Source organism: Aptenodytes forsteri, unplaced genomic scaffold (genome assembly GCF_000699145.1).
Source record: "Aptenodytes forsteri isolate BGI_AS27 unplaced genomic scaffold, ASM69914v1 Scaffold280, whole genome shotgun sequence".
NCBI lineage: Eukaryota > Metazoa > Chordata > Aves > Sphenisciformes > Spheniscidae > Aptenodytes > Aptenodytes forsteri.
The window spans coordinates 1,273,664-1,289,525 of NW_008796042.1; the positions used below are offsets into that span (position 1 = coordinate 1,273,664).

The 15,862-nt window shown below is 38.2% G+C and overlaps 1 protein-coding gene across 4 annotated transcripts in view; it reads right to left on the reverse strand.

Moving 5' to 3' along the window:
- Nucleotides 1-15,862, reverse strand: part of LCLAT1 (lysocardiolipin acyltransferase 1) — a 123,294-nt gene that overhangs the window by 54,108 nt on the left and 53,324 nt on the right. For 3 of the 4 annotated variants that reach the window (XM_019473725.1, XM_009285571.2, XM_009285570.2), the window contains 2 exons: nt 10,810-10,956; nt 2,342-2,458 (listed from right to left, as the gene is read on the reverse strand). In XM_019473725.1, the coding sequence (XP_019329270.1) occupies nt 2,342-2,458; nt 10,810-10,948 (256 nt within the window). In that variant the 5' untranslated portion in view covers nt 10,949-10,956. Of the gene's footprint in view, nt 1-2,341; nt 2,459-10,809; nt 10,957-12,785; nt 12,819-15,862 lie in introns of those variants that run through there. The other variant, XM_019473724.1, reaches the window with a different exon arrangement.

A 15,862-nucleotide genomic window follows, 5' to 3' on the forward strand; every position in this document is an offset into this window, starting at 1 on the left:
CACGGGCTGCAGGGGAATCTCTGCTCCGGCGCCTGGAGCACCTCCTCCCCCTCCTTCTTCCCTGACCTTGGTGTCTGCAGAGTTGTTTCTCTCACATATTCTCACTCCTCGCTTCTGGCTGCTGTTGCGCAGGTTTTTTTTTCCCCCCTTCTTAAATATGTTATCCCAGAGGCGCTACCACCGTCGCTGATGGGCTCAGCCTTGGCCAGCGACGGGTCCGTCTTGGAGCCGGCTGGCATTGGCTCTATCGGACACAGGGGAAGATTCCAGCAGCTTCTCACAGAAGCCACCCCTGTAGCCCCCCTGCTATCAAAATGTTGCCACGCAAACCCAATACATTTGTACAGATGAAAAAATAGATATAGCTGAAGGTATATAATATACTGAAGTGTTTTAAAGTCAAGCAACTACAGTTCAATTGTTCATAAAAATAAAACATTTCAGCACAAATCGTCTGTATTTGGCACACTTGCAAACAATTGAAAACCAACTCTTAAATTAGTAAGTAACAACTAAGTATTTTAAAATGCTGGTTGAACTACCTTCTTACACATAATTTACTACATAATAGCATACAGCCATAATATATATAGCTTATAATGCCTATCAAGGTACCCAATACCTAGTAAATTCAATGCTAAAGGGAAATTAATATTTCACACAATATTTCCCTGTCTTACATAAAAATAGGACTTAAAAGCATTTGAAAGACTGGACAAAAAAAAAAAATCTAGGAATGTTTGGTTTTTTCCCCAGCTTTGTACTGCATAAAATCAGTTAATCAGCCTCAAATATTTTCCTTTTTATAATCCAATAGTTTAATTTGCATAGATCTCTCATACAGCAATAGAAGAGAAATGCATTTTTATAAAATTATAAAATGACTGTATAACCACAAAGCTTGTTTCTGCAGAAAATACAGATTTTTTTTTTTTTTTTAAGTTGATAATATTTCGAGTGGAAAACATTCCTTTAACTGAAAATTTATTCCAGGCTAGAAATATTATTATGCACTACATTAACCTAGTGCTGAAAAGTTTTAAGTAAAACAAGCTTTTGAAACTGCGTATGTGGCAATTTTTTTTTTTACTACAGCAAATTGAGTAATAAACATTCAAGATAGATTAAAATCTAAGATGTCCACCACTGAATTTCCAATGAAAATAGGGTCAAATAGATACACGGTCCAGCTAGGATTGTCCAGCTGGACAAAATATCAAAGTGTTTACAGTGATTTTAGGATATCTGCTTAGTAGGAATCAGGCAAAATGCAAGCCAGCTCTGCTCCTAAAAACCAACCAAGAATTCCATCAAGAGGAAAAAAAAACAACTACCAGCAGGCCCTTACTCTTTTTAATAATCTCAAACGTCTTCCTTTGGCAGTCAGAATAACCAGCATGTGTTAAAGATCTAGAATCGCCTTTCCCTGAAGAACTAGCCTATAACTAAGTCACTTCATATCTACTGTACATGTTTATTTTCTTCAACCATACATTCATATATCCTGCGAACATTCACTCATCTGTATATCAATCACCGCCACGACAGTATCATTTAATGGTTACACCGTTATGGCCTCAAATCTCACAGAAATGCCCATTCCTAAAACAACCCACAGACATCTCGATCTAACAAGCAATCACATCTTTATACTCTGTTCCCCTGATAACAGGGACTCGATCTCTACCCCCAGATTAATACAGGGATGAAAGACCATTTCTAGGTAAAAAGCAAGTATCACGCGTTCTCTTACCCACCACTCTGCCAAGCAGCACAACTCCTATTTTACGCAGCTTCTCCAAGTCACCATCACCTGAAAAAGCTGGCAGCTCTGGGCAGCTGACTTGCTGCACCTACATGCTGCTGTGCATTCCCCTTGTCCACTGGACATAGCAACTTCTTGTCTCAGCTCTCAGACTTAAAACCAGAAGCTTTTCAGAGAGGGCAGTGTTATACGTGTTTGTGTGTTCGGTGTCAACCACCCAGTTGGGGTTAAGGACTGGTACAGACAATAAGGCTGAACTTCCTTGTGATCTTTTCCACTGTTTTTTTGAGGTAGACTGCTAAACAAGCTACAATATTAAAAAAAAAAAGTGAAAATGTTGTTTTCATCCACTGCATGTCTCCTGATGATATTAGTATCTGTTATCAACTCTCTCAAATCTCTCCATGTTACAATCATTTTAAGTAGGGTTGCAAACAAGGGCTTTTTTTGTGATCAGGATACATGAAGTTTTTCTGAAATTACTTCAAGCAGTTTTATGAACATCAGCTTCTACAGCTTGGGTGAGATTCATTATCTCAAAAGAAAAAAAGAACATAAAATACAGAGCAGGATTACCTTCCCTTAGACGGTCAACCACAAAAGTGAATCCAGTAGTTCGAGGATGTAAGACGTACTCATATTTTTGAAGTCCGTTCTTTTCAGCGAATTCATTACTGCGGGCTTTGGTATTGGCTGAAGGAGAGAATAAAAAGCACCATTTTCTATTAGTGTACATGTAGACCAAGAATTAAATATAATTACTATACAACAGGAACAGTACAACAGCAGTTCACACAGTACGAATGCACAACGGCTTTTCAGGCGGAGGCAGACTGCAAGTGGGCTTTCAGTTGGCCATAGTATGGTATGAGGAAAAGCAACGTGGATTGCAAGAAAAGCCTTTTTACCCTCTCATTTCATTTGAGAAAATAATCAGCAAATCTTTCATATTTATCAAATGCAATCTGAAATCTATAAATTAAAGTCTGCTAATAGTTCTCTGTATACTTCAATAACACATTTTACTGTAAAATGGGTAACTGGCTCTTTCTTTTTTTTTAACTCATAAGGCACAGTGTATATAGTAATGTAGGTTTGATACTATGTACAGAAATACCTTGAGGTCAATGTTTAACCATGTTAAACTTATTTCAGAAAGAAAACATTACATGGAGGAAAACAGTTAATCTAATACATTAAAATGGTATTTTACATCATCATTCTAAACTTGACACGTTTTATTCATCAACCTGCGCTGCACATACATACCCTGTTTTAATTTTTTGACCAACTGCCTCAGTGTCGCAACACATGCTTGCCACCGTACGCAGAGTACACGCAAGGCATCTGGAAAGCAGCGTGGCTAAACCCCGTGACAAATACGTTTCGAACCTCTGGCAAAAAGAAGTCTCTCACAAGAAAAGCGAACAAAGGCTCTTCAGAGCCAGTTGCTAACAGAGCCCACTAAGCAAGGAAGACGCGGACGCTAAAGTGAAAACTTCTGAAGACGGGTGGAGAGGAAGCAATTTGTTCTCCAGTGATGTGCAGGAGGCTCTTCCACGCAGCCTCAGTTAGCAGCCAAACGGACTTTGCTGGCTACGCTTACTCCTTCATTGTGGGTACTGCTGTGCTTCTCCTGGGGCCAAAAGGCAATGGACAAATGCAATGTTCCCTTGGCAACGTGGAAAAAAATCAATTTGATCAACTAACTTAATAAATAACCCATATTTATATAGTTTTACAGGTGTTTTAAAAGACAAAATCCCAGCAACAGATCTATGGAACAAAATCATTGCCTAAGCAACGTATCATCTTTCTCAAGCAGAAACAGCTCTTTTTTTAAGTGTCCACAGTTAACCTTCACAGAGATGGGAGATAAAGTAATGAAAAACATACTGCTGCTTAATAATTTAACAGAATTTATACTTATAGGTAAGTCCTTTCCCTTACAATCATCATAATTTTTTCCTGTAAAGGAACAATAGCACAAGTGGACAAATCAACAGTAGTGTGAGATGTCCTTTTTGCAGTAATGCAACTTTCCTGTATCTTTCTTTCTCCTAAATTACATGAGCTCTTTGTTTATTAAAAAATGTGGGTGTCCCTCCTAAAGGACCATCTACCTATTAATAAATGCTATAGCATATCAGTATACTGAGTATTTTTTCCCTGTGACCTATTGTTTCCACGCGTAAGAGTACTGCTTTTCATACACGTAACTCTTAAGATTTAGTGCACAGATTTCCTGACCATGTGATTTGGAGGAAAGGAAAACTGTTGCACAGTAGCCAAGCAAGTGATTCAGCAAAGAGAATCCAAAGATTAATTCTTGCCAAATTGCCAAAATGTACAAATACTTGAAAATATGACATCTTCAAAAAGCGTTGCTAAAATTACAGAATGTGTGAAATACTAAAATTACACTTGGCTATGTAACTTAAATTTATCTTTCCTTGGACATATGCATTATGTCTTTAACCACATGATCAGAATATCTATTTTTGTCTGCTCGACTACTACTCCATTCAATGTTTAAAAAGGACTATTTTGAATCAGTAAAGAGAACTTGCCTTTAGGACCCCTACCTCTCTGACAGCAACACTTGCAAAGTGAGTCATGAGCAAGACTTGGAATGGCAGAAAAGGCAAGAGTAATTTGGTAATTATTAAATGCTCCTCTGAAAAGCTGAATTCTACCTCTTAGACATAATTGTATTGCACTATTAGCTCAACAACTTAAACTATTTTCTAATAAATGATATTGATCACCAAGTGTTCCTATAAAAAGTATAGAGTTCCTATAAGTAAAAAGTCAAGCGTTCCTTTCCAGATTCTGTGGCGATTCAAGTAAAATGCTTTAAATTAATTTATCACAAAGTTTTGAGCTAATGTATTGTTTCTTCCAAAGGACAAGAGGAATTGTCGTCTTCATCTTCTGCATATCCAAATTTGGGGTTCACGTTGGAACATTTGCAATCTGCAAATCAAGTCAATCAAAGCTTTGAGACACGAGTGCCATAAGTGTCTACACAAAGCTAAGCAGTCTAAAAAAATAATAAATCTAAGTCTTAAGCATCTCAAACTGCACACAGTTAATGAGCACTCAGAAAAACCCTCTCCGTATGTCTGCTCACTAGCACTTTGTTTCAGAGGGAGCATGAAAACGAATTCCTTGGTATTTGCAAAACACTCCTACTTGCACCACAAGAAAACCAAAAAGTAAGTGGGCAGTTTTGTTTTCTAAGCAAGACCTAACTGATGCTGCAAAAAAGGTTTGGGACCTCCACTGCCCATTGCCTTGAAGTAACCATCTTCAAACCTCCTCTTAGTGCACCCCCCTGCACTTGGAAAGAACTCACTGTACACATCTGTAAAACATCTTCCAAACTTCCCTTTACTACAATGCCTTTCTAAGAACATGTGAACAGCTGGACATTGGCACACTGGCCAACACTATTCAGCTATTTCCTGATATTTGTATCCCTGTCTTGCCTCTGGACTGTACGTTTTATATAACAGAGATTGTTCCCTTCCCCTTTTGCATGACCCTAGTGTAATGGGATTTTAGAACTAGAATAATGCTCCCAGCTAATACAACGGTCATTGTCATCTGGAAAAATCATCTCCCTCTTCCCTTCCTAGCAACTATCAAGCCACAGGTCTTTGTGCATTAAACAATATTTATTATAGCAAGTCAGGTCAAAGGGTTTTTGATGCTATCCTGAAAGCAAGGGTAGGATATGCTTTCACTTTACCGAAAAGTAAGAATAATGCCCTTCCTCCCCTTCCTGCTACTCTCAGTTTCTTACTCTGCTATTACTTATGAACAAATGCACTGACTGCCATCCTACCCAATGTAAGCACCTTGGTGCCTACTGCTGTTCGGGATCGCTGTGCAAGATACCTGTGCCTAAACCTTCTGGGAGAAATTCAGAGTAAGTCTCCTGCTCAGCACTGGATTCAACGAAAGGCAGAAAATGCAATGCTCCCCATTATATGAAACCTAGAGGTTAGAAAACTGATCCAGGAAATCAGAAACCCATTTTCTTTCCAACCCTATTTCTCTCCAACCTAAGGGAATTCTCACAACAAACACCTCTTTAAAATCCCTTAATCAATAGACCAGGCTACACTGCCAGTGCTGCAAAACTTACACAGATGCCTCATCATTCTGCAGTCCAGACTGTAACATTCTTAGGTGAAAGATGCCTTTGTAAGCCTGATAGTGAAAACACTTCCTTAAAAAGAGGGAACATATGTCCTCCTCTTTGCTTCCAACCAACTAACACAAATTGCATAAAGCAGCTCTTGAAGCAGGGACTAGAAATGAACTCAGTTTGGGTCTCCTCAATCCCAAAAGGTCGCTCGCATCATTTGGCTAAGGGTAGTACCCCCTCTTGCTTACTCTCTCTGAAAAACATGGCTAAGTGTTGCTTTCTAGAAACAAGTATTTTCTTTCTTACACTGTATTTAAGCCAAAGTTAATCTACCCCCAGAGTTTTTGCTCACCATTCCTATTAGGTGTATTTTGCATTTTAACTCCTTGGTTCTATTTGCTCCTATGATAAAAAAAAAAAGTAAGTAGAATTATCTATTTTTATAGAAAACAGCCAGTTTATTAGTAGAGGGTGATGTGGGACCTTTCCTGATCCAGAACTGCTTCATGTTCTGTCTCCTCTGGTCTCGCACCAACTTATAAATTATATTTTTCATTTGTGACCTAGTTTTGAATTAAAAAAAAAAAAACACCTCTAGAATTTGACTTTGACGAAAGCCATAATGGAGTAACAAGCTGCATTCATGTGAGTCTGAAGAGTATTTGGAAATAAAATTCCAAGACCTGTACCCAACGAAAAGCTAAGTCTGTGCTCCCCATGAAATACGTATGCAGTATTAGCTCCTCTCAAACGAACAAGCTCACAAGCTTGTACAGGTTCAACATTGTCCAGCTGATCTGTTTGCTGGACGTCACCCAAAAGAATTATAAACTTCCCCCATCATCCTACTGGAAAGCTGATTCTGACAACTTTAATACAACTATTTCTGATCAACTCTCAAATACTTTTTTTTTTTTGCTAGTACTAGTGCACTGAAATTTGAATATTAAGTACTACCTTTTCCTTTAATCTGACTTGTGATAAAAGCATGCATGTACTTCTATGACTTCAAGTACTCTCAAACGATATTGGTGCCAGACAGTGAAAGAATAAGCGAGTACTCCAAAAATTTCTCTTAAAAAAAAGAAACTTAAAAAATCGTCATTTATCTATTAGAGGTTTGCATGGAAAGCATAAAAGCTATATTGGCTCACAGTTAATATTTTAAGAAAAAGTTAAGCAATTGTTCTTATTTGTGCTACTTTCAAATTATTACATGTTAAATCAACCTCTGCCAGTGCTTTTGAACAGTATTTTTTTTGCATTACCAAAGTACACCACATTTACTAGAAAAGAGAAAAATCCAACTGCAGTTCAGTTACCTTCTAGACGAAATATTGTATGTGATCCACATCACAACATTCCTGCCAAAATCTGGGTTCTAGCAAGCTTTCCTACTTGTTTTTTAGCTGTTCCTCAAGGAAAAAAGGTCTGTGCAATCACACTCTGTCCACCTGTTCCCCTTAACTTTTGAAGCTATTGCCGCCTGCAAACAAAGTTTGACAGAGACAAGAGCTTCAAAGATAATTAGGCCCCACAGGAGTTTTAGAAAAAACCAATGGCTGAGAAAAGGGGAGCCTCCAAGAGTAGAGATCTTAACGCGAAAAGCCAGGGCAGGGTCCACAGGTATTTGGTCTGTCAGGGCTTTCAGCACAGCATGCAGCAGTCCGTCGCTTAACGCAAGTATTGGTGAGGATGAGCCACAGCACACGATGCCTCTTGCCGAGACAGCAGCAAGAGATTTGGTGAGGAAATGTCACACGGAAGGAAACACAAGGAAAAAGAACAAGCTGGAGTGAAGAAGAGACCATGTATAGGGATGCAGACACAAATCCATAGGAAATGAGGCTACAACAGGCGCAGAGCAATACAGCAACTTTTTTTTGTTATTGCTTTCTGAAGAATTACTACAAAGAGCCTTGTAAGGAACACCAAGAAAAACAAAAGAACAAGCAAAACGGTGGGTTGTATTCCAGCTTTCCAGAAGCACTAGACTTATGGTTGCTTTGTTTTCTTCAGGGCTTCAGAAAGTCTGGCTATATGGTTATCTGCTGAGGGCTTCTTTTGAAGCAATTACAATAAAATACCTTTGATGCACTTAGCTTTAACCTTGAAGTACTCCAGAGTGAAAAGATGACCAACCTATCGGAAATAAGTATATAATTATTACCTCAGACCCTATACATCCAGTCTGGAAATACATTGTTCAGGGTTCATGACGTTACTATTTCTAAAATTTATTTACGTAGCATCTTCCACTGCAAAGTACTTCACCAGTTTGAAGTCAGGCAGTGGCCCATGTATAAATACAATCATACTTTGAATTTCTTTGAAATCTTTCATTCTCGAATACCTGAAAACATTATACAATTTCTTATAAAGAGGAGTAAATCTATCATTGTCATGCGGCCACTAAGAGGATAAAAAAATGATAGTAGCACAGAGCTGCACAGCAATTCTGCTTTTCAGTGAAGTACACGTAGAATGTTATTTTTCATTTTAAGCATCAGAAGAATTTTGTTTTCAGAAGTAATTAGCAGTTTTGGGATTTGGTCAGAAAACAAGAACCATTGCCTCTATTTTTGCAAAATGTTCCCTAGGATATTGAACGACTGTTCAGAACAAAACTGTGGTTTATTCCTTATTCTAAAAGATGGAACATGAGGTTGCAATAGGTCCTAATGTGTCAATAACATAACGGTTTTCTGAAAATCGTTTTTTCAAACCATTACACAAAATACATTATTATGTTCTATCATTCTCATACAGCATAAACTTATTGCTTGGTCAGGACTAGCTTGTCAAGGGATTTTGCCCTGTCTCCTATAATATTTTAAAATATATGAGCTAATGTTTCCTGTGAAGACAATTAGATAGGGAGAGCTATTCATTTGCACAGAAAAAGCCCGAGGGTTTTGCCTGTCTCTATACATCTTATTATGCACAAATATAATATCAAGGTGGCATTCATTACTGATGGCAAGTTAGAGCGGCAAACACCGGACAGTTTAACATATCAGAAGTCAGCACGGCTGCCCAGGGAAGCAGTGCCCTATCGTCTTCCCTGCCCATCACTCCGTCTTTCCCACCACACTGCTTCCTCCCTGGGCTGCTCAACAAACCAGGGGGAAACGATCACCACGATCTGCGGTGGCTTAAACCGACTTCAGAAGAACAGCACAGTTAGTGTGGATATCCATTTGACACTGCAAAGTTAAAGGGTATGTGTTACATGTGTATGAGGAAGGAAAACCAGAACAACAGAAATACCTTAAAAAAAAAAGTCTGTGAAAAATCTGTGTTCAGAAATCCAATTAGAGAATTTTTTTATATTAAGTGAAGAATCTTGTCTGCATGAATTTCTCAGTGGACGGTATCAACAGCATATACTTAAATTTAGTCTAAGTCATTTATATCAGTTACAACAGCAGAAAGAAAACTCTGTGTTTCCTTAAGCAACTCCACATTCAGGTGGGAGCATCCCCACCACTGCCTTCGGGACTCTGCAGCACAAGTGTTGACGCACCGCAGCTGTCTCAGTAATTCTTCTTTTTTAAATCTGCAGTACGAAACTTCCTCAGTTCTTTAAAATCTGTTGTCTCTGAGGAATATTGGGAGGGATTAGAATGTATACATAATTTATGGAATAAATTACAAACAAACCAGTTCTTCCAATCATCTTGATAGGGAAACATCTGTTCAGAAAGAGAGTGTGAGAGACCCAAGGAGGAGTCTCCTGACTCCATGAATAAGATTAAGATCTAATCTCATAATTCAGAGCTAGGAGAATTGTTCATGAATTCAAAGAAAAAAAAAATTTAAAGTGAGATAATTTCCATCCTTCTTTCTAATTTTAGATACAAAATAACTTATTCAACAAGAGATATCACGTGAAGCAGTCCAAGAATGCACAATGAATTTATCCTCTTTTAGGAAAGCTGATCAAGTGATGACAATTCCCTACTGTGTGATAACATCTGAATACTATACATATCCATTTTTAAGGATATCTGGAATACAGAAGAAAAAAAATAGCAGTATAAGTTAGTTATTTTTATACTGTCCTTACTGATCTGGCATTGCAATAAAATATGATTTGAGAATATCTGCAATGGAAAGTGTAGTAAAAATCTTTTAAATAAGCTAAAAGGTAGAAGTTTAATTGTAATTGATTTTCTATTTAAAGATGCTGCTTATCAAATCATGCTGCAGGCATGAACCACCAGAGAACACTGACACAATGTTTTCTTTTATTGGCAATTGAGTCGTCTTCAACACTGGCTAGCAGCTTGCTACTGATGCTGTAAGATACCCGTATTAAGGTAGATATTTTATTAAGAATTAATACTACAGGATCAAACTCATTAAATTTACTCTTATGATAACATCAACATTTGTTTTAGGGAGTTATTTTTCTTATAGAGGCAGATACAGACTGCTTACATGACCCGAAGAACAAGTATCACCAGTTCTCCTCTTCAATCACTCTTCCATAGGTCTGAAATGATTTTGCACTGTTTGCCCCAGTAATATGGAAAATGGGAACATGCAAGTGATTTATTCCAGGTCTTGAAACCTACTTTTGCTAATGCAATGTACATACAGTACTGACCAACATAAAGCCATTTCAATCATCAGATGCTTTGACATCTGATATGATGTCAAATATAACTCAAAAAGAGTTATTTCAGGAAGACTGGCAAAGCCTCTCAGTGGAACTACGTTTGTGCCTCTCAAATGAATCGGCACACGTCATCATTAACTATAATTTCTACTGCCCATGAGAACCGAGTCTTGTTCCTGCCTGGAACTTTTTTTAACCATTTCCATAAACAACAAAGAATTTCCACGTTGAACATTCCACGAGAAGATGACAAATGCAGCCTACCTGTGAGATCAGTTCCTTCCGGAAAGATGAGGAGTTGTAGTGGTTCACGAATGTCACAGAAATAATCCAGCATTTTTTCAAAGTGACTCTTGTCATCTTCCCACTTTCTCTGAATGAAAACAAAGGCAGCAACCTGCATCGCCCAGCCTAAAGTTTAAAAAATACACCTTTAGTAACATTTCACTCTGATACTTCCATGGTGTCCGTTATTCCAAAATATTTTGTAAATCATGTTAGACACATTTTATTTACTGCCCACCTGTCCTCACCTCTGATTAAGCACTTAGTTACCTTGTAAAAGGAGTTTTGGATAGGAAGCAAAAGAATGCATAACTTAAATAAATAAATCTAAATAAATTTGGAATGGCTACAGTTTTGCAAAACTCAAGTTACCAGAGTTAGAAAAGCTTTCCAGAAAGCAAGAATAGGGTCAATGCTGTCATGAGGTGAAATATCTAAAACCATGGCCCTCACTATAATATCCTTAATCACTGCAACACTGATTTGCTCAAGGGAAGGCACTGCCCCTATGGACAAACATCTCAGCAATGCACTGCAAGATATAAGAAAGCGGCATTATATAGAGATAGTTGCCCTTAGTAGTGCATATAACCATCTGCTTTGTGCAGAAAACATCTATTGCTTTGAGAGCTTTACTACATATACCTCCCTATAATTTTCACTACTAATAGAAGAAAGTACAAAGTTGTTCTTTAAACTTGATTATAGAAAAATTTGATGTATATCCATTTGTTTGTATTAACACACAAGACAACTGTGAAGATTTACAGCCTGACTTCAAACTGACAATGTAATGCAGTTAAATAAAGGAAACTGCTGCTGAGCCTGCAGCTCAGGGGTCACATGCCATTATCTTCAATGAACATTCTTGGCTTTTTTGGCAGAATTTAGTATACAATATGTCACATAACATTAGAAGTTCAGACAGCAGGACAAAAAAATCAGGGCTCCAGTTCTGCCACATGCCCGTGATGCTCCTTTCTTAAACAGGGCTCAGAGGAGCATGACATTGCCTTACCACTGTACTTGGCTAGCTTGGATCTCATCAGAAAACCTGCAGATAGATATTCCACATCAAAGAGAAAACATCACAGCTTCCCATTCTCCTCTTTGCTCATCACAGTTCTCAAAAGTCTGTTTTTCCTTTGCTGGTGACTTACAGCATGTTATTCTTGCACTTTATTTCAGCTCCTCTTTACAGGGATTCCTTTCTATTCCGTTCGTGGCAATATCCTACACGGAGCATATGCTAGAAAATCACTTATTAAAGTCACCAATTTCTAAATCAACTTCATAAGTCAGTCAGCCTGGATAACGTATTAACCAAGTGGCATAAACTCTTCTGTATTAGATAGGAACGTTAATTGTATTGTTACAGATCTGTAACTTATATCATGGGGTAGATAACTTTTTATTTTTAAATCAACTAAACAGATGGAGCATGCATAACTAACATGCCTTCTGCAATCTGGACCTAATGAGTCTCAGATACTCAGATAATGAATGATATCCAGATAACTGAATACTGGAAGCTTTTATATGAATTAAGAAGAGAAATGCTCAGAATGCAGTCTCAGGAAATCTTTTCGAATTTGCACGCTGTACTTGTTAAAAACCCTCTGTAAACAAAACTAAATTTTGACCACATTTTATGTGCATCTATGCACATATCACAATCCCATATCTGCGGTGTCAAGAAGTATCAGTACAGCTTTATTAATAGAGGTTATCCATGTTTAAACAAATTATTTGCAGGAAAAAATAAAGGTCAATTTTAAAATAACTGAAAAATAACTTACTTAATTTAACTATGCTCTCTTCTGGCATTTAATCATCTCCTACTGCTACAATACGTTTCACTACAACGGTGCAAAACCAATATTTTAAATTGAACTAATCAGGGCTTCGTTTTCACATTTGTCATTGTGTTATATAAAGAAGACATCTTTTCATACCAAATGGTGCCAAAGCATTCGGTTGCTCTAGAAGATACATGGAAATGGTATGAAGCTGCATCAGGGGGGAAGTTGACTGGACATTAGGAAAAGGTTCTTCACTGAGAGGGTGGTCAGTCACTGCAACAGGCTCCCCAGGGAAGTGGTCATGGCACCAAGCCTCTCAGAGTTCAAGGAGCATCAGGACGACACTCTTAGTCATATGGTTTAGTTTTAGGTAGTCCTGCGAGGAGCAGGGAGTTGGACTCGATGATCTTTATGGGTCCCTTCCAACTTGAGAAATTCTATGATTCTATGATACCTCATCTGAAATCAAATTCATAAAAATGGACACAGCAAAAGAAAAAAGCCCTCTAAGCAGAAACTGAGATGCCTTGTACCATATCATTTACAACTCTGAGAATGTAGATTCTCCATGGGACAGAGTGGAAAAATACATAGAGATGAGGAAAGTTGTGCTGTGGTTTTTGTGTCTTCCAATCGTTCTTACCTCTCAGCCCAGACCTTTTGTATGTTTTATTTACCCTAGACACTACGCCTAAATTAGTTTATGCAAAACCTGTACTGTGCTAAACCATTTTATTTTGTGGTATCACACATCAGGCCTAAATTATTCAGTCCTTGTGTTCTCATTGCAGCAGAGTCCGTAGGCAGAAAGAAGGGTAACGAGAAGCAAAATAAATGCTCACTTGGGAAGCCTGCTGATACTTTCCCAGGTCAGCAGCTCCTTAGGAAGAGTGATTTTGGTCCATAATAGGGAGGGGAGCATGGAAAAAACCTCACTGCCAGATCCCACCCTCTCCCCTACCTTTCTTCATGCAGCACAAGGCTTTAAATTATATGGAAACTTGCATATAAACTCTTTCTAACAATCATTCTGTAACAGCACTGTGAACATCAAATTACAAACACCTTTAGCTACTAAGAAAGCTGCTGCTTGGGTGACTCGTATTTTACCTGACTAAACTGCCTTAAAGCAGAGGATATAATGCAGTAGTTTCCCATTCCTGTCCTAAGTGGTGGTGTTATATATGGGCTATGAAAAATTAAACAGAGGCAGTAATGCAATGACAGTAGGGTGTCGGGGAGGAGGAAGAAAGAAAGAGAGGGAAGAGAGTTGGGAGGCATCCAGTTTTTAAAATAAACAACAGGTTTGAATAGGTAACATCCAGTGTTCTGGAAGAATTTTTCTATCTTTAAGTATATATCTAATTAGATAAAACAGTCGTGACTGCTCAAATAAGAACAGATTATCTAACAGTCAGATGACTAATAGTAAAGGACCCAGGTTTTCCTCCCCACTTACCCCAGCACAGCACACTGCGCCAAACTATTTTACCACCTATAAAAGTGGAAGAATCTTCCACATTTGCTCAAGCTTTAAGGCCTCCAGTGAAAGGCAACAAAAACATGAATTACTGCCTTCAACCAAAACTCTGGTCCATGCACCGATGGGGAGAATGCCTGCTGTTTACATGTCTCACCACCTCACCAGATTCAAGCAGGAGAGGAAACCCAGCACAGGCTTGCAGACACATGCCTTTGAACAAAGCAAAAGCAGCTCTCGCTTTGATTTCCATTCCACAGTGTGTCTGCATTGTGCTGCTGGAAAAACAACACGTAACAAGTCTGAGGCGCAACATGGGATCCAAATGGGAATGCACGGAGAAACAAGAGGAATTCAGTAAAGCAATGGGCAAAATGAAAGGTTTTGCTAATTGGCATGATTTATGAATAAGCAGCAGAAGGAAGTACCTTCTCATGTGCAGCCTACAGGGAGACACGCGGTTCAGTTAATTATTGTTAAGTTTAGGTCAACATATTGTCCAAGAAAAGTAATTATATTTTGCTCTTTTGCATGTTTTTGGTCATCTAAAAGCTCCCAGGCAACTCGAGTTTTCCTAGCAAAGGCAGCATTTACTTGACTGGGGAAAAAAGGTTGTCTTTTGATTTGCAGATTCTTGAGAAATCATCAGTTACAAAAACACAGCAGAGGAACAGTGAAGCTAAAGAAATCACAACGATGCAACCCCACTTCTTTGCTAAAACAGTCTTCTTGTAATAGACGACATTTCTGATAACTAATGTTGCCTGGAAAAGTTTACAAAAAGCATCACAACACACAGCTCTTGTTCAAAATTGCAAAATAGCAGCGCGAAAACCTACTAGGTAGAGTAGCTAGCCACAATGACCTTTAAAGCAACTTTTCGGAGCAGAAAAAATAAAAAAGGCAGCTTCAAATCTCAAGTAACACATACACGCTAATGATATGTATTCCACACTTCAATAAAGCTTTATTAGGACACAGAAAAAAATTACACTTACACAAAAAGGAAAGCCTGCTATTGAACTAGACAAATGTGCTGTACATAAGAATTTCCTTACTGCCTTGGGGATAAAGCAAATTATAGCTTATGCAGGTTGAGAATTTGCAGCATTGTATTAAAAATGCTAGCTGCAAGTATAAAGCTTTTAAAATTCTAAGACACTGCACTTCTATTTTCCCCACCCCAAAATCCTTTAAAAGAAAATAACACTTGAAGCTAAAACTTCATAAGTGTGTTTTCACGGCAGACGGCAGAGGTAATTTGGGAGTAAGTAGATACTAGGGATGGAGGTGGCAATGAACAAAAGAGAAAAAGAGATGACTTGTGCAAAAAAAGTCTTTGCTTGGTTTTGTATCATAATTTTATGTACATTTCCAGAAGTATCTCAGAAATTAGATATCCCCAGAAATGTCACATCTCTGTAAGAGGAATATTATGGCTGATACTGAAAGCAAACATACACACATCAAGAAAATGGTATCTATGTGTTTCCTATAGCAATGTAACAGAACAGCTAATAATACTAAACCCCACCCCGCAAACAAAGTCAATAAATGATTCAAAACTATAGAAACAAGTTGGAAAGTAGGAGGCCTAACTATGGGATTTTATTATTATATAATATATTATTATATTTCTGCCCAGCAGAAAAGGACCTGGGGGTGCTGGTCGACAGCCAGCTGAACATGAGCCGGCAGTGTGCCCAGGCGGCCAAGAAGGCCAATGGCATCCTGGCCTGTATCAGAAATA